At 42.3% G+C, this 19,135-nt stretch overlaps 1 protein-coding gene across 5 annotated transcripts in view; it reads right to left on the reverse strand.

Moving 5' to 3' along the window:
• Positions 1-8,169: 8,169 nt before the first annotated feature.
• Positions 8,170-19,135, reverse strand: part of GAS7 (growth arrest specific 7) — a 104,035-nt gene continuing 93,069 nt past the window's right edge. For 4 of the 5 annotated variants that reach the window (XM_074846966.1, XM_074846965.1, XM_074846968.1 and 1 more), the window contains 2 exons: positions 17,370-17,468; positions 8,170-16,644 (listed from right to left, as the gene is read on the reverse strand). In XM_074846966.1, the coding sequence (XP_074703067.1) occupies positions 16,531-16,644; positions 17,370-17,468 (213 nt within the window). In that variant the 3' untranslated portion in view covers positions 8,170-16,530. The remainder of the gene's footprint in view (positions 16,645-17,369; positions 17,469-19,135) is intronic. The other variant, XM_074846967.1, reaches the window with a different exon arrangement.

Here is a 19,135-nt window from a genome sequence, read left to right on the forward strand (position 1 = left end):
ATTTGTGGAGAGGATTTATGGAATTGAACTTTCCCAGGAACAAGAATGGATGTTGCAGGATAACAAAGCAGACATAGCGTTTAGAAGGAAAGGGTGCAGAGTGGAGCGGGAAATGGAAGCTGAAGAAACTCAGGGAATGACCATCATGAATTGTATCAGCAATTCAGGCAGGAGGAGAGGTGGCTGGATGAGAAGATGCCATTGGGTGACACTAAGTGATGCACGGTGGGAGAGAAAGCAGGAAGAAATAGGGAGGTCAAAAGGATAATTATTTACTGTAGGCTGAGTTGTGGGAAGTGACTCTGAAATGAGACAATGAGATAGAGGAGTGTGTATGGCCGAGGGAGGAACTGAGAGGCCTGAAGAAAGGGTGAAGAAATGATTGCCTGTGGCCAAGGGTAGCTCAGAGGGTAAGGTGGAGTGATGTTTTTGCTGGGTGAGCAACAGGTAGGTGTGATAGTTAAAAAAACATACAGACCAAAGCCAGCAGAGGCAGTATCTGTGCAAGGAGAGCATCATCGTGCTGGAGCCATTGCCTAGAGTCAACACTTAGTGGTTACTTCTCTGATAGCTTCACACATGGATGGTAGGGGAGTTATTATCTTACTTCACTGTTGTAACCATCTTGCTTTTACCATGAGCTTATGCCAAAACTGTTTCTCTAGGCCTTCTTTCCTGTACAAGTCAGTAGAGGTTATGCTTGCTTTCTTTAAGATTTTAGAAGATAGAGATCATTCCCCAGATTTCAATGTTACTGTTTTAGATAACAGCATCTATAAGCATTGCAGAACAATTTCTATGCAAGAAATCCAAAACACTGTTTTGTTATAGTTGTTAGGTAAATTTCCTGTTAACTCCAAGGTAAGAAATTGCAGAACACAGGAACTGGCAGAAGAAAAAACAACGTAAATAAAAAAGTGCTACGGATTATTAGGGAATCTGTATTATTAGGAAAGAAATAGTCACTCAGCATTATGTTATCCTCAGTGAGCCTACATCTTAAATACGTGGTTTGGTTCTCTTTCTCCCACCTGTAGAGGACAAAGAACTAGGTCAGGCACACAGCAGGAGGATTTGGGGATCAGAACTGCTCACCCTGAACAACAAATGATTGGGCAGGAGGGAAGGAACACAATAGTGAGCTGTCAGATTGTGGGTTGACTACAGAAGGCAAGTAGCTGTCTCTTCACATGCAAGAACTAAGACAAATTAACCTGGAGAGGTACAAATTAGTAGGAAGGAGAAGGAGATGCTTCATATCATACCTCACTGTGCTGTGCAGCTGTTTCCTACATAATGTTTATATGAGTTCCAAAATCAGCTCATGGGAGAAAAAACACTGTTTAAATACAAAAACCTGCTGTTTAAATACAATACTGCCACTGTCGGGTAAGAGTCTCTAAGCAGGGATCACCAGGGGCTCAAAGTGTAATCTAGGGAGGAATCACAATATATTTCATTACAAAGCTTTCTTCTCCCACCCTTCCCTAAGAAAATGGTACTTACTGGTCACTGTCCGTGCCAGGATACTGGACTATATGGACCTTTGGTCTAACCCAAATTTTTACTCTTCATAGACTTGGGAAGTAAGAAATTAATTTGTTTCAGCAATAAAGACTGAGGAAAAGCATAAAGCAACAAAGGATAAAAAAGGCATTGACTACACATCTTCCTTCAATATATGTAAGCACCACAGCAACCAGGCAGTTAATTATACTCTTACGCATACAACTGTAACACATTTGTAGACATTTTCATGATAATATGAGCCAACATGAAAGATTCCTGAGAACTATGAGCAGAGCTAAGAGGGAGTCCTGACCTGACTCCCACATTTCCACATTAACCACAGCACCATCCAGTAACTTTTCTCCCTTTTAGACTTCCCAGAAAGTGAAAGGGCAGTGAGAAGAGCCGCCGAAGCCTGCACCTGTGAGCAGAGAGCCATGACTGTCACCATGGTGGAGAATTCAGCTGAAAGACACCTAAGCAGCTGCTATATAGTCCTAGTCTCTCTGAGCAAATAAGCAGAGACAAATGATACAGTCTTAAAGCATTTGCTAAGTGTACAAAAAAAGTCATAGCTCTGTAAATAAAAAGACTGTTAACTTATGCTGTAGCTTCAGGAGACTGAGTGTTTGGTTTTCTACTTTATAAAACAGGAAGTCAAAGTAAAATCAGAGCTAGATGCTCTCATCCTCTGCTTTCAGGAACTAGTGAAAAAACCAGTGCAAACAGAGCATGCAGCAATAACCGGTGAGGCTGCACTGTTTGTCCCTACAATAAATACTTCACTAGTGCATGTTTGTAATTTTTTTTTTCATTTGTATAAGGACTGAGACAGTAATTTATACAACTAGATTCTCTGAGTAAGGAATATGACATTAGAATTTCTGTGGTTTAAGTCAAGATAGAAGATCCTGACTGCTGAAACTTCACTTGTGTGTGAGCTTAGTTCAATGTAAGGTGTGCAAATAGCATTTCTTGGGCCATTTTTTCTTGACCTTCAGTTCAGAAATTGCCATTGTATTTAATGAAACCAGGTGAGAGAAATGGTAGTTGGCACCAGTGTAGCAAACTGGGAAAGATTACAATTAAACCAATTACTTCAACTTTGAACATATGTTTGCTTTTAAGGGTCTCATGAAGGATGTGTATCACAATGACCTGTGAAGGTTCAAAAACACTTTCAGCTGATTCAGCTTGTAGAATAAGTTTAACTTCTTCATTTGACTCACAGCAGTAATGACCGCTCCTATTCAGTGGTCTTGCGTGAAGCCTTCCATGAGGAGTGCAAATCATCATCAGCATCTCTGACCTCACTATGTGGTCCCTTTCCAAACATGGCACCCTGTCATCCACCTGGCAGGTAGAGATACTGGGTGCTTTGGTGCTTCCAAGATTGTAGCTCCTCGTGATATAAAGGTTCAGCATCGCTTCTTCTAGTTATGCCCTACTCCTTGAGCAAGGCATCTTGTGCTGCACCACCACTGCTCCGCCCTAGAAGAATGATTTAAGTGCAAGACTTTTACCTGAAATCCCATCAAAGATTTCAAATTAGGGTTAACCAGTAATGTTTGAAGTAAGGTATGTAATGAGGCTACAGATGTGGTATTGTCCTCCGCTGACCGTATGTCAAGGCCATACACAATGAAAATGATGCAGTTAGAAATGTCACATGGCACATCACAGGGCATGGCCTGTCATCTCCTCTTTCCTTGTACTGTTCCAAGTTGGGCTGCATTGAGGCACTGTAGACTGATAATGAGCAAGAATGAGCCAATTATTGCAATAAAGCCAGATTATAGAAAGCAAGTGGCTTTCATATTTGTGGCTGAGCCAATGGATTTCTATGCTGTTGGGCTGTGCCTGCACATGGTCCATCACCAGTCCTGGTAATACACCTTGCAGTTTTCAACTGACACAGCTGCAGTTCTCTAAAGACATCCTAGTCTGAAGCCCTCTAAGGCAAAAGGGGAGGCACACTGACATCTGGTGTAAAAGATTGAAACATGCACTCCAAAAACTGCACCGTAAAATGCAGAAAAGGCTTTGAACTGCAGGAGGGCGACGGGGCACTGGCAAATAATCCTACAGTTTCTCCTCAGGCAGCAAGTTGCTTAAAGAGAAAAATACATGGAAAAGCTATGCCTGACATAACATCATCTCCTATATTTTAAAAATAAACACCTAGAAGCAGTTTACCCTGTGCTCAGAACTTGTAGATTAATCTTCAGTGCTATTTTTTTGGTACTGATTAGATTGCTTGTTTTTCTGTTTGTCTCAATGACTGGTCTTTTGACCATGCTTTTGCCAAGCACCTGGTGTTTCTTGTCAGTAACCAGAATCGAGCTGGAGCCTCTCAATCTGGACTCTTTGGATCTCCAGTGTAAACCAGATCAGCACGGATCAGGTATAAATGCACGCAATCATAACAAGACGGCCAAGTTCACCCATGGGGCAGAAGCAGAAGAGTGCAGGGGCTTGCTGGGGCATGTCCTGTTTTAACCACAAAACCCAAGCAAATCTGAGCCTATGAGGGCCTCTGACACATTCCTGAAACTCACATTTTTTACTGCTTTGTGTTCTGCGTCCAGCGGTGGAAATCCCCATACAGCCAGGGAAAAGCGCCCAGACAGGCACACGCCTGGTGCTCCTTCCCCCAAACTCCTGCCACGGTCCATACAGCTGCAAGACCTTCCGCCACCGGAGGCTGCATCTGTGGCTCCAGCAGTGCTTGGAGTAAAATCTTTGGCCCAACAGTCTAAACATGTTTTAGAGTTACACAAACTTCTGACAGCCTCAGCATTAGAATTTGCAACTTGACTGTGTAGCCTGAGAGGAATTACCATCATTTGCTTTTTTTTTTTTTTTTTGAATTTAAATGTTTCTAGAAGGAAGGATTTGTGAAGAAAATAGCTTTCCTGGCTTGTTTCAAATTCATGTGAGAGAGGAGGACTCACAACTGCAAGGTACAAAAAAAAAAAGAGACATACAGGCAGCTGCACTTGAAAACTAAGGCAGGCTGGGAAAAGATGTAGAAGGCTGTTGAAAGGCTTCACAGCCCTGGACTTCAGATGAGTTAGGAGTGGCAATTTAAAATGAGCCTTTAGCTTCTTGGACATAAGCCCCTGTGCAAAATCCCAAACTGTGAAGAGGGAAAGAGGTGTTCACTTGCCAACTCAAGACTGGTACAAAGTTTTCTCTTACAAATGGGAAGCAATTAAATGTTCCTTGAACCCTGTTAAGTTTTACTAACCTACTGAGTACTGGGTTTGTATCAGACGTGAGTTAAGAAAGAGGTACACCTCGTGAAGGACTGGAGGGCCCTTCCTTCAAAGGAGGAAGTAATCACTAGGCACTGCAATGAAGGACACTCTCCAGAGTCCAGACCTACATAAGCACAGTAGGGCAGTGTTTGCTGTCTCTTAGGCAAGCAGGCTACTGTTGATAAAAGACTGATTTCAATTTTATCAAAGCAGGAGCAGTGTTGGGAGTCTAGACACTCTGAAGACTTTCTTGTTTGGGAACTGTGGGACAGTATGAATGAGCATATGAGAAAAACTTGCAGATATGCCATTTTGTAAGGTAGATCTACACAAACATTTCATCTCAGGTGGCAAAGTATTGGTTTTATGTCAAAAGGATGAGTCCCAAATAGTACTAACAGGTTGCAAGGCTTTCCAGGCTCATGGGTTATATTAAACATCCACCTACAATGTACGCGGGTTGCAGGAAGTCCCTGTCTGAAATAAAAAAATACAAGATTTTCTTCAAACCAATTGATGGGGCTTTTATTGTATAGGTCACTGCGGACTACACAGTCTTACACCTGAAACAGGTATGCCTGAAATGGTGCATTTTTCTGCAAGTTGCATGACAGTCCAAAATCAATAAAATCAATAATCAAAATATAGTATACAGCAGCAAGAGTTAACACTTAGCTTCAACAGAATAAGACAAATGTGGGGTGGTATCCGCAGCCAACAAAGAAGATGCCTAGTCCTGAAATACTCTGTGTAAGACCCTCATGTGGCCATCACTGATTGTGTGCCTATGTAATTTGACTGCACAAGTGCGATGCCTCTGTGGCAGCCGCCCCCTTGCACAACAGCCAGAATAAAAGATCTGGCCACGTCCAGGCTGGTGCCGTCTGACGCAGCACAGTCTGCATTCATTGCACTTCTCAGGTCTGTCACAAACAAAACCTGTGCTGGTTAAATTGTTTTCCTTTGAGTTGCAGGGGTCAGCTCGTGTTCCCCAGGTCCTGTTGGATCTTCCTCCTGTTGATGGGGTCTTCAGTTCATAATCTGCCTGACAAGGGACTTGGGAAGGGGCTATAGGCATCCTACCCATGGCACACGCCGAGGAACAGCAACACAGGCAAGATGTTTTGTGTATGCCCCAACCACTCCACAGCTACACCTCAAACAAAGCACTTCCACAGCTGGACCTTTCCCAGGTCTCAATAGTCTGAAAGACCATTTCTAAGCAGGGTTACCAGTCACCAGTGCCCTTTTCAGAAAAGTCCAGCTTTCAAAACAGACAAGGAATCCACACCACCTCCCACCCACAGTGACAGCAGGCAGCGCTGCACCCTGCCAGGGCTTTCCAACATTGAAAAGCAAAGCACTAATTCACAGCACTCCAGCACTTTACTTTTGAAAACGCTGCTCAGAACTGCTCTCAAACAATTTATGCAAATCCACCCTAACATGTCCCACCCCCTCCTCAAGTGGGAGAAATTTTAACAGTTTGTTCTGCTTCTTGGGCATTTAGTATTTCTTTGCAACATTCCTCAGCAGTCTACTGTACCTCTTCCCTGAAGCTGGAGCTGCCTCAGTGCACGTGATCTTGACTGCAGTGCAATCAAAAGCCTGCCCCTCACAGTTCTCCAGTCACTTCAACCACTGAATAGCTCCAAAATTCTGCCTTCAACAAGACAGTTAGTCCACCCCTGAAGGCAGGGAGGACCCAGCACTTATGCAGTGCAGGTGCTCTGAAGAACAGCATCCAGAGCAAAATCTGATCCAAGGCAATGGTGTGCACACAGCCTCTGATTTCTACTTACACTTAATATCTGCAATAAGAACAACTTGGGATTCCCCTAACATACTGTCCAGTTTACCACATAGAAAACTTGTATTTATCTGGAGATTTCAGCACCAGATTGCTGATCAGGTAAACAGCAGACGATGCAGACTGTATTGACATAATTTTGAGGCACAAAGCACGTCTACACCCAAAAGTGGTCTGAAATCAAATATCTCTGATTCCCTTGCAGCTTTCCTTCCACTTCTGAGTAACGTGAGAGGGTCAAAGGCTTAATTGCACAGTGGAATCCAAACTGATTTTTTAATTATTTTGGTTGCAAAAGTCTAGCACAGGTATTCTTGTGCAGAATGGAGTAAAACATCCTGCCCTTTACATGTAAATGTCGCAAACTGCAAGGCTGCCACCCTGCTACTTCCACCGTCCACTCTGGTCCTTTCACTGTTGTTTTTCTGAGCACTGGCGCTACACCAGTGTAGCAAGTAAGTGTCATGGCTTGTACAGTAACTCCCCATCTTGGGTTTCAAAGTTGTATCAAAGTCCTCTACAAGTGAAAATTATTTCTGTTGGCAAGTTGCAATTAAATGTACATGGAGAATTGTTAAGTATTCACCAAACTGGTCTATAACCATGCACCAACATCTGAAACAGCATTCTGATTTTTTTTTTTTTTTAACAGATTTAGGCTACTTTGGGCAAAGTATAAAGACTGGGCTGTGAAAATAAGCTTCCACCTGGAACTTTTTCAGTGTCTTACCTTTCTTCTCCTCTTCTGAGAAGAGTGTGCACACCTCTGCAACTACTTACCACATCAGTGTACAAACACACCGTAGAGCTGCAGGATGCCATTCTGCAGGTGGTTGCAAAAACTCAATTTTTACAAGAGTTCAAAACGAGACAAATTCTTAGAAGGAAGCTCCACTGAGGTTTATGAGGGGTGTGGATAATGCCATTACCTCCAGAGTCGCACATTGCTGGGAAGTTGGGCTCACGTTCTACAGAACTGCAGCACCCACTTGCTCTGAGCTCTGCTTCTATAGCAGTATCCCACGCTGGTCACTTCTGAAGACAGTTGTTGGATTAGACAGGATTTTGGTAAGGCTGATTTTGACTTTGTTAGAAAACCTGCCAGCATGCATGATAACTCAAATATTCAAAGTAGAACAATTTATTAACAACAACATTTTACAACAGTGTTTTCTCTTCAACTAAGCTTCAAGATGCATGTGGAACTTGCAGGTAAAGGACTGACTGGGTGTAGAAGACTTACAGATCATTGAAAACATGCCCATTTCATGGCAGCTGCTTTCAGACTGATCACAGTCAGCTTCCCTGCTTGTTTAAAAACAAAAACACTTCACTACAAGTGTTTCTTAAATTGATTTCCTATAAAAATGAAATTTTAGGGACTGTATTCATCTGAATCTCATGCAAAGATCTGAAAAGGATAGGTACAAGTAGATTACACCCATGTGATGTGACTGCAAATTCAAGCTGCATTAAGCTGGTACCAACAAAGCAGTACATGTGCATTTGGCACCTCAGGTCTTCTTTGATGATACTGCATTCAAAAGGAGTGTGGCTTTGGTAGGAGAAAAAGCAACAGTGTAAAGACAATTCCATGCTCAATGTGTCTCTGTACAGTTTATTTTACAGGAGATGAGATGAGCACTGTGGTGCATATAAACTTGCAGAACAATATAGGAAAATACAGTTTAACCATATGAAATTGTTTTACAGTAAGACAGAAAAATTATGTATAGGGAAATGCCTTCAAGACTGAAGGACAAGATCCACAGCTGACAAAGTAGCTTCCACAGAACTCTGCCAGTTTACCCGAGCTGAAGATCTGCCCCTTAAATCTTTTCTGCATTCAACTTCTTAAGTTCAGAAAGTGACTCCTTCATGTATCCTTATGGAACAAAAGCCATCCTATAATTTGCACAATGATCCAAGATTTACTAGTTACCCAAACAGAGGCTGCATGATACATTATTTGAGGGGTCTATTCAGCCAAAATTTATGGGAATTTATAAAATTTCAGTTAAACATCTTTAAAAATAAATCATTAGTAATGGCAAAAGACAACTTTCCTATAAATTTAGAAGTATTTAGCAAAAGTTACACAAAAAGGACCAAATAACCAATTGTATTTTAGTAGAAAACTGTTTTAGTGTATGACTGGTGATCTGGCCTGCCTTTGAAGCCCTGCTGTTATGTCTGCAAAACTGCTCGGTGGATTTTTCATACTGTCTTGGGCTGCTGAAAGAAATGAAACCATCTAAGAAGGAGAAGAAAAATATTTGTCCAATACTAGTACCTGCTTTTTTCATAATGGATAGAGGTTACTGTCCCTGAAGAGTGTTTTTGACCTGCTGGAGTAAAAGAGTGGTAAACGGACATCCAAATTCCTTAGGCTATTCTGAAAATCTCCACTATCACATCAAAAAACTCCAAAGGAACAAGGGCTTTCAGGTCAAGCATTCCCAAATTCAAATGACTGAGATTGTCATGTCATGCAGATGCGAGATCCCCAAAATCACTATTCAGCTTTAGACTTCCAGTACCAGAAAATTTCTTCTCAGCAACTGCTTTTAAAAAAAGAGTCAAGTTTTTTTATTTTACACAATACAGGCCTCCTTAGGCCCTCAACTATTTCTATGCAGAATTCCCTGCTTATTCTGCTGAGCCCTGATTCTACTGAAGGATGTGTCAGAAGATTAGGTTAGCCACACTCCTTCAATGCAGTTGCTTTTAAGTCTAACATTTTGTACTCCATTTCCAGCATTGAGAATTTAGGATGACTGTGCTGGACAGTAAATGATCAGTGAGGCAAAGGCAGGTCTGCTGGATATGTGGATGTCCTAAAAGAGTGTACAGGAAGGAGGGTTGAGAATCCTGCAGAGATCTGTGTATACTGGCTGCTCCTGAGTTTTGGAAATTTGCAGGGTAAATCTGTGTATTTTACACGCTTGTAGCAGATACAATCTAAAAAGGCACTTTGAGGGGAACTACTAGCAGAATTTTAGTAGGGTTGTGGTACAAGCCATTACTGTTACTTGTTAAATCAGTAGCCCTGAAAGACTGCATATACTCAAAATTATAGTCTTGTCCACTCACTGAACCTGAATACAGCAGCTGAAAAGCTTTTGTTCTGAATATCCACTGAGTTTGTCTCTTACGACGCACCTGAAATAGTTCAACTTAATGTAAGTTGAGGAAATTAAATTTGAATGTTTCAAATTTAAATATTTTTTCTGTAGTTATTATGCAGTTAACCTAAGACTTTTTATTGGTCTATGAAAGATTTTATCCATGTACAATTCTTAGAATCAGATGCATCATTAGGCACAAAAGGTTTTTGCCTTGAGGAACGCATGGGATTAGAAATTTAAGTCAAATTGTGCTATGTGTTGGTCCCTTCAGAAAAAATGTCCAGGAAGGAAAAATAAAGTGTGACTAGCACAAAAAGGAGTCATTGCACTTCCAAACCTGGTGGCTAATAAGAAAAACCCAAACCAAAGATAACCCCTCCAAAAAGCATGCACCTACCACTCTCAGAAAATATCCGAAAGCATGAAGTCTGGTCAGCACATTAAAGCAACAGAGCCTTTCTATGAAAATTCAAAATTAAAGAAAAGATCCTGAAGACTGGCGTAACTCAGTGATGGAGGGTTGGCTACAGTAACAACGAAGAGGAAAAAGTAAGAATTGAAAGATGCACATTTATATGAATAAAATCTACTATAAGACAAAACAATGAGTATTATTTATACAATAGTGCTTCTCAGGAAAATACAAGGATTTACTGACAGGAAAGACTTCATCACCATTACGCACAGAAAGACTGTGTGCTCCAAGCTCTTGGAGAATACGTGCATGCCAGGCTTGCCACGTCTCTGCCTGACTCACGGTCAGTTCAGTGCAAGGGCACAGGACATCACAGCACTGCCAAACGCCAAACACTATTCTGTAGTCACCAGTGTGGCATTGCCACATACCGGTCTCCCACTGGCACAACCAGGAGCTAGTCAGAGAGCCCTATTATCAGGTGATAGCTACAAGGGAACATTTCATCACCGATTTTCATGTGCTAAGCAGAATTTGGAGCATGATGAGCCTGTTACTGGACCCATCAGGGTCTGAGGGAGACAAGTGCCTTGTGTTGAGAAGCTCAAATGCCACTGGGGCAGCTGAGTATTTTCCTGCCCTATGTTTCTGTTTCTAATTTGAATCTCTCTGTGACTATTGTCCACTGGATTAATTAAAATGTGACCAGCAGAGTCCCCTGGTAACATGTCAGTGTCAGAAACCTCTGCTGTGCAAAGAAGGACGCCTGTCAGCCGTTCCCTACCACAGCAGGGAGGAATGCCCCCACAGCAACCACCATTCACAGCAACGCTTCGGCAAACTCTGTGACCTCATTCTCTATTGCAACACATGCTGGGTAGCAAAAAGACTACAGACTTTCCAAAAAGATCTGTGATCAGGAAAGTTCATTATTTTGAAAACTGCCTTTTTGACACTGTCTGTTGAAGTCTTGCAAAGCAGAAGTGTAAGGGAGACCAGGACTGCCTCCAGGACACCAGACTCTGACTGCCATCCCTGGGAACAGATCCAGCAGGCTGCACTACTGCAAAAGAGTACACTAGCTACTATAAAATAGCGAGTATGTTTTCAATTCAGAAGGAAGCAATCAATTGATCACACCAAGAAGTCACATCTACTCATTCCAGGGGGACCTTCAAGGTGCTGGTCTGGATTTCTTAAGGTGCTTGATAGTGAAGGGCCCACCTGGGTAAGCAGTGCTTTTTTTCTCCCTGTGTGTGACTGAAGAAATAGATGGGCAGAGCTACTTTTCCATTTCATTTTGGATTTGTTTTTTACAGCTGCATCAGAATTTGAGCTGCAGGCTCATGGTCTAGAGCTGCGCTCCTACCACAGCCTGACACATGGTCACTCGTGGAGCTGCTGGGAACTGCACATATAGCAGCTAGTTCTTATACATTAAGTATTAGAGGTTCTCACTTCTTAATGTTTATCTTATACATGTACTCAATGACTAAGGAAAAAAGAGGCTTGTGCATTTCTATTTGCTAGCCTGATTTTCAAAGTCTCTCATCACCTACACGCTCCCTGTTGTGTTCTGAGAAATCTCTTGAGTGCCAAGCACTTCCAAAGAGCAGGTGAAAAGTGAAGTGCACATTTCTACATAAAGAGTCTAACTTACACCAAATATTTAAATAATGACATTAAAAACAGGGGCAAATTTAAAGAGGTTCTGAGAAGGTCTGAGAAATTATGACTGCTACTGAGCATGTAAAAGTTTCCTGTGAATGATTCACAGAAATTTCCTGTTAGAAAAAAACAGAAAAACCCAAACAAAAAAGAGGTGATCTGTGCACAGTTCACTGTCACAAGATAGCTACGTACACTGACATTACAGCATGGGGCTGTCAGTTAAACAAAAAGTAACTAATTCTGCATCATGAAACTGCGCAGATGCATAAAGGGTAAAGAGAACCAGAGCACAAGTTTGCATGCTGCCTGTTATGCACAAAAGAAAGAACAATTTCAGTATTTACTGTAACTGTGCAATACCCCACAGCAGTTCAGGAAGGGCTGCACAGGGGACAAAAGTATTCTAGAAACATAACAGGGATTTCCCTATGACTTTCACTGCTTTTAGGGTATTTTAACATTTAAAAAAAAAATTAAAGCTATCTCTGCAGATCTCAGTGACAAATACTGAAATAACATTCCCGTAAGAGAACAACTGGCCTTTCAAAAGATGTTCAACACATAGAAGGGATGAACAAATGCGAGTTACAGACATGAGTGAATCTGGAACAGACTGGAAATCTGAGAATTAGGCCTTTTTGGATGTTGCTCTATGAAAGCAGCTGGAATCTTGCCAGTGATGGGAAAAGAGTGCACTTGGGCCACGTGGTAGAAGACTCATAGTTTTCAGCTCATTAACTCCAACAGGAATCGGCCAACAGCACTGGATCCAGAATGAGTTATGTTAGGAAATAAGCTGAAAGAACACCTTACAGAAAGACTTCCAACAAGGACTCTCTATTGAGTAAACTATGCCAGAAGATGGCTTTGAAGACATAGGTGGGCTTGTATGGATGATAAGATGTTCTCATTCTGTATGGTAGCTGAGGTTACAGCTGGTAAGCACCTCGTCAGCTCTGGCACCAGAGTCAGGACATTCAACGGATTTAAAGTCATAAGAAATCACAAAGCCCTTGAGCTCAGACAAGGGCCAAAAGGCTCTGGCTGAAGCAGAGGTCGCCAGGGAGACAGAGGCTTGACAGCACAAGTATGTGCAGCATCCCTTAGACAAGGAGGGAGCTCTGCAGGAGTGGCAGGACTCCTGACACAGGTGGCTTCAACAAAGACCTGGGCAAGCAGAGCTACCAGATAACAACCAGAGGCAAATTCCCACTAACTGTACCCCTTCAGGTGAAAGCAAACAGTGCTAATCAAAAGCTCACCTTCTGCTTTATGTTCACAGATCCATATGAAGATATGACAGCCTCATCACTCAACAAAAAAAGACTGATGCCGCAGTGACTAAAAGAGTACAAACTTGCATCAAGTGTGTGAGCCCACCTGCCAGACGAAACAAGATGACCCTTAAGCTCATACCTATGGAGGCAAAAGACTTACTTTGCTATTCCTGTTAATCAGTTATGTTGCAACATCATCATGCTTTTCACATGCTAGCTATTTTAACATAACACGAAGCTTGATCTTGCTCTGGAGAAGAAGCTGTTTGGGATGAGCTACTGCATGAGGAAAGACTGGGTTCAACTGCATTTTTGCAACTCAATGGAAGATGTATAGAATAATGCTGAAACTCCGGAAGTTACCTTGTTAGGAACAAACATGAGGGCAGGCACCCATGCTTCCCTTCAAACATGCCACTACCTTCTTTGAAGATGTTATCTGTTCAGAAGCACAGGGGCTCCAGCACTCCCTGACTTGTAGGGCATCACACTGTCCAGGATCCATCAGCCAGAGAAGTGAATGAGGCAGTGATCCCACTGTCTGCAGTGTCGTATCACAAGGGAATATCACCTTTTGCAACAAGTAAGATGGAAATTGTCTACAAGCAACAGCAAAACTTCCCTAACACTTCCGCAGATTGCAGATGAAAAGTCTTGTAGAGGAAGCATCTCACCCATTGCAGAGCAGCACTCCACAAGAGTTTGCTGGGCCTGGTAAAAATTAACTGCCAGGTACAAGTGCTCTCCTCAGATTATTGAAGTGAGAGACACAGACTCCATCAAGAGAATTATCACTCTGTGGAGTTCACACATTCCTGCAACATTAGTAGGAAAACTGTCTGGAAATAAAACAAAAGGGATAAAAAAAATTTACCAGAAAATACAGCTAAGAATTGAGAGCAGCTTAAATACACCTTAGTAGAGGAACCAAAATACATTTCAGTCCTCAGAGAAACCTGTACTAATGGACAGTACTTCCAGTCCAAAATAGATAAAATAACAAACATTTTTAAAGAAAGAGAAAAAATAATGTGTAATTGATCATAGATTATTTCAGATACTTACTAAGGAGAATACTGGATAAAGTGCACAACTAGCTAGGTTTTGCAATCAAAACAAGAGTGTGGTGAGGTGTCATCAAGATTGCTCATTTTAATCTACAATGCAGCTTCGAATACAGGGGTTGACCTGAGATGCAGCTTTTAAGTACTCTATTTTTGGCCACTGAAGTTTTGACAGCTCACCCTGCACCTGTGGTTTAAAAAAAAAAAAAACAACATAGAAGAGAAAAAGTGCCTCTCCTCCAAAGTGCATGGCAGAGATAGGAAAACTATACATTAGTATGTCAAAAAAAATTAATAGGACAGAGAAAGAATCAATAGGATGACTGAAAAAGAGCAATCATCACAGAACTTCCCTGCTTGAGCAGCAGGAGTCTAGGGAAGCATAGGATCTAACAGAGCTGAAGGACTATGTGACACTTAAGCAAACCCTGTTTCATTTGTATTGCAATGGTCTTTACAGGAACTTAGGTGACACTCACATAACAGTGTGCTGGATTCCTACAATACCAAGAATAAAACAGTAGTTGCAAATTCAGAAGTGTGTAATGGAAGCACAGTACGAGAGCTGTCACACCAGGAACAATGATCCTGAGCATGCAGTTGTCATGGCACTGCACCTGCCAACGTGCAAAGGTTTATAAAGGTTAATGATGCAGCAGAGAAGGGGGTTGTGGAGGCATTTGCAAGACAGGAATGAAGCTATGCTGGTAGAGAGACGGTTGAGAAAAAGGGAATAGGAAAGTGCAACAGAATTCAGTTTGAAATAACAAACCAGAAAAACAATCACTGAAGCAATGTTGAAAATGTGTTTCAGATAAGACTTCTCTGTGTTTCAGTTTCTATTTGTAAAGGGGAATGTTAATTTTCAGTGATCTAATCACAGCACTTTGAGGCTGCTGAACAAAGACCTAGAATAGCAGCAGACCAAAAGAAGGATGCAATTTTGGTGCTGGGGAGAAAATGATGGTAACAATGAGATAAAGTGGAGCATAATTGTGGATCAAATGAAATAGTATGGTTTGGGAAATTGTAGATAACAACACAGTAATCACTGAGTAGGGGCCACAGTGATGAGAATCAAGATTTCTGCTGAGCAGAATCTTAAGAATCTTGGCATTGTGGCATTGTATGAAACGCTGCAAAATGTATTAACAGCAACACTTAATCAATCAAAAATAAGAGCAGGAGAAGAAAATTAATACCTTTTCAAAACCAACCTCCAAACCACATAACTATGTGCCAAGTGCAGTGTTGAATTTTTGGTAGTTTGCGGTAAGGGTAACAAAGGGTACACCTAAGGTTAAGAATCTAATGGTGCAGAAGTGCTGGGCACCTACATCTACGTTTAATGCAATCTAGCATGCCAGATTCATGGCACCTTTGAAAATCAGGCTCTAAAAGATAAACCCCGCAGTTTAGCTGGACAAACCTGGTACTTAAAGACACCTAAAGGCTGTGATATTCACCTGAAGGAACCAACAAAGGGCAATTTAAACCTGGATCCCAAATAAAATGTTAGAGGACTGTCTTTAAGGAGATTCTGTGAGAAACATCTTGCATAAGCAGGGAAGGTTTTGAACATCTCATTTATTCCTTGATATATAACCTCTTTCTGTCATTGAGGGCACTCAGACAGCTAATGAGGTAGGTATAGCACAACCAAGTCTTCCCTGATAAAACAGTGATGGTAACACTTTCAACCTTATTGATTGGCCTAGAACAGAAATCATGATGATAACGGGTTTATGCATCCCTGAGAGGGAGTATAAAACAGGAAGAACAGGAGTCTTCTCCATACATTTTGGGAGAAGGGCCATCACTTCACTGCCACAGTGGGAAACTGTGTTATACAAAATAAATGTATTCGCACAACAGTGCTGCAAGATATGTGTGTTTTATAGATGGGGGAGCCAGAAAACTGACTTGCCTAGGGCCATGAAAGCAGTCAGTGACAAACCTGGGATTCATGATCAGGATTTCCTTGCCTCCTGCATCATGTTCAAACAGTTATCTACTTGCTGGCCAGAGGCTCACTGCATGGTTGTTCTAACATACTGTATAAAGATAGTCATGCAAGGGATGTAGCACAAAGTCACTGAAGAACAGAGCTCTCTCTGTACCAGAAAGCAGATTTCTTCTGGAAGCTGCGTGCAATTGGGAATCTCTGGTGGGAAGCACACATCTGGTTTCTTCACCCTGGAATGTCTGGTGCTTAAGGCTTAGCACAATGAAGACCATTTTAATGACTCAATGTAACAGAGATAGCCCATACAGGCATAAATTACAAGGTGTCTGGTAGTGGAACAACCTTTTCCCTATGCTCTTTGACTCTTAAAATAAAACAAACATTAGCCTGGTTAATTCAGTGGACTCATCACACAGAACTATAGATCAGTCTATATTTCCATGTCCACAGGTCGGATATCTCCAGTTTTGTGTTCTTTTACCCACAGTTCCCTGTCTTTGGCAGGATCCACTTTCCGAAGCAACTGATCCACGAGCTCTACTGTCTAAAACGAACAAAACAAGAATCAAAACGTCAAGGGTGTATTTCAAACAGAGGCAGTCATTGCTCGAAAGTTAGAGCAGCTATGGGCACACCTATGTTGCATTTGCAGACAAGTGAGAACTGCACGTACGCGAGACTCAGTGGACAACAGCCAGATCTGAACGTGAAGCCTCATAGCGGGAAGCAGAGAAGAGGCAGACTTTTAATGTCAAGCAGAGACAGGATTCCTATGCCAGGCATTGGCCAGTCGATCTCTTGACTCCTGTCCTGCAATCTGTACCTTACACCAAATACAACCATGTACTGAGGTCAGCATACATCCCGGATATTTTAATATTTGAAAACTAGACAGTTTATTAATAAGAAAAAAAATATATACTCTTCCCCAACAGTGAAACTATTTGCCATCTTCCTTGCAAGAATAGCTCAAGGAGTAGTGCATCAAGCTGGCAGAGCTAATGATGGCTCACGCTGGCCACATGTAATTCAGTTCCTTGTGTCTTCCCCAGCACAAACCTGTGACCCAGCAGTATGAAATGTAACCAGGATCAGAGAGTCTTAGAGGAGCAGGAGGGTGGCAGTACAGTACTGCTGCAAAATAACAAGCTGACCACATACACTTTCCACATCTCCTTTTCATACAGGTCAGTCAGATCAGGATAGGGACCGTTCTGCTCAGCTGAAGGGCGGTAAAGACCAAAGGGACTGAACAAAAAGCACACTTACACTTTGGTTGAACATGTCTGTCTCATGCCGCAGCTGTGTATACTGGCAAAGATGCTGCCGAATCATCTCCACCCTTTCAACTTCTAGTCTCTCAAGCTCCTGGACACAAAGAAAAACAAGCCCATATTTTTCTTGGAAGCTGAACTTGAAGGCCCAGGGAAAGGATAACACACAAAAGGTTGCCAGTCAGTGCGATACTACCCCAGGGTCACACTTTGAAGCTGAACTCTGTGGTTGCACATCCCCCTGATTTGCAGATAATCAGAGACAGCAAGCAACAAAAGATACTTCAGCCTGAGCCTAACAACAGAAAAGAAGGTTGAAACCTTTCCAAAACTGAGACAACCAAGGCAAAGAGAGGAGCTGCTGTCTTCAGGGAGGCTGCAAGAAGAGGGAATCTGTTTCCTGAAAGAAGCTTTGCATGCTTTGTTGCTAGCTCCAGAAGTTATAGTGATTCCTAGGGGAAGCAGGAGACCACATTGGGGTGTATGGCTCAGAGGGCCTGACTGCCCTTGGTCTAACCAGACACCTGTAAGAGCAGTTTTATCTGTTCACCAGATGATGAGCCGGGACAAGTCTCCTCCTCGCTCAGCTGTCAGTAAGCAGACCCCAGCAATGCTTCAGTTGAAAATGCAGGTGATTTCTAACCTTCCTCCTGACTTTTTCTGCCTCCTTCTTCTTCTGGATTCTGATATTATACCCAAAATCTGCAGGTAGTCCTTCCTCATCCATCTGAGCAGCAGCAGTGGTAACAGCGTGCTATGGAAGTCTGCCTTTAAAAACATACACTGCAATGGACTTTGCTGTATCACTAGAAAGCTCTGGATTCACAGGCACATCAATGGAGCCAAACCTTAAAAAAACCTGCCTTCAGAGGGCACTGCTGGTGTCCACTTACTGGGCATAAGGGTGGAGAGCAACCTGAGCATATATAAGCAGGCAGGCTACTACACTGCCTTCCCCGTGCTGTCTACAAATTGTTAAACTTCTTTTGGAAAACAGATTCTTCATTACAGCACAAAAATCTCCAGTGGCAGGCTATCTGCCTGGGAAGAAAGAAGAGTAAGGAGCTTATGGTATGGATAATGCTGAAACAGCCTGAGCTCCTATTGCTGTTGCTGGTTGATGTACTGCCCGTATGGAAAAAAATGGCCCGTTTTGAACTCAGGCTCCCTTACTTAGGGCACAGATGTGCAGAACCAGAAGGCAGAACCCAGTGTGCTGGTGTCAGTAAGCATGCCATATGCAGAACGTGCATTCTATCTGCACCAAAAACCTCAGGGAGGAAGGTACGCAAGAAAACACAAATCTTCAGACCTCGACTCTCTCCACTTTCTATTGCATATGAACTAATCTGTATTTGAGCCGATTAGATGCAGACTGTTTTTCAATTTAGATTTTATATTTACGTATACCAAGACTTACCTTCAAATGCTTCTCAGCCTGAGTTTCAGACCTAACAAATCTGCTGTGCAGCCTGCAGGCTAGGACTTCCCTCTTGAGCTATCTACTAGTGCCCTTCTGAGTCATACTTCTCCGAGAACAAATATGCAGGTAACAGCTATGCCTGGCTGTATCAGGATACAGTGGCACTGATGGTCAGCGTCATTTGCATCAGTGAGAAACCATGAGTGAAGGTAAGAGGAGAATCAGATCCCTTATGTATAGGAACAGCCAACTTTTTCCTCTCTTGTTCTGCTTTTGGGAAGACGTCCGCCTCCTGGTTTTCCACTCACCCATCTGCCTTTATTTATTTACTGCAGTTT

The sequence above is a fragment of the Strix aluco genome, chromosome 21, assembly GCF_031877795.1.
Source record: "Strix aluco isolate bStrAlu1 chromosome 21, bStrAlu1.hap1, whole genome shotgun sequence".
NCBI classification, from domain to species: Eukaryota; Metazoa; Chordata; class Aves; order Strigiformes; family Strigidae; genus Strix; species Strix aluco.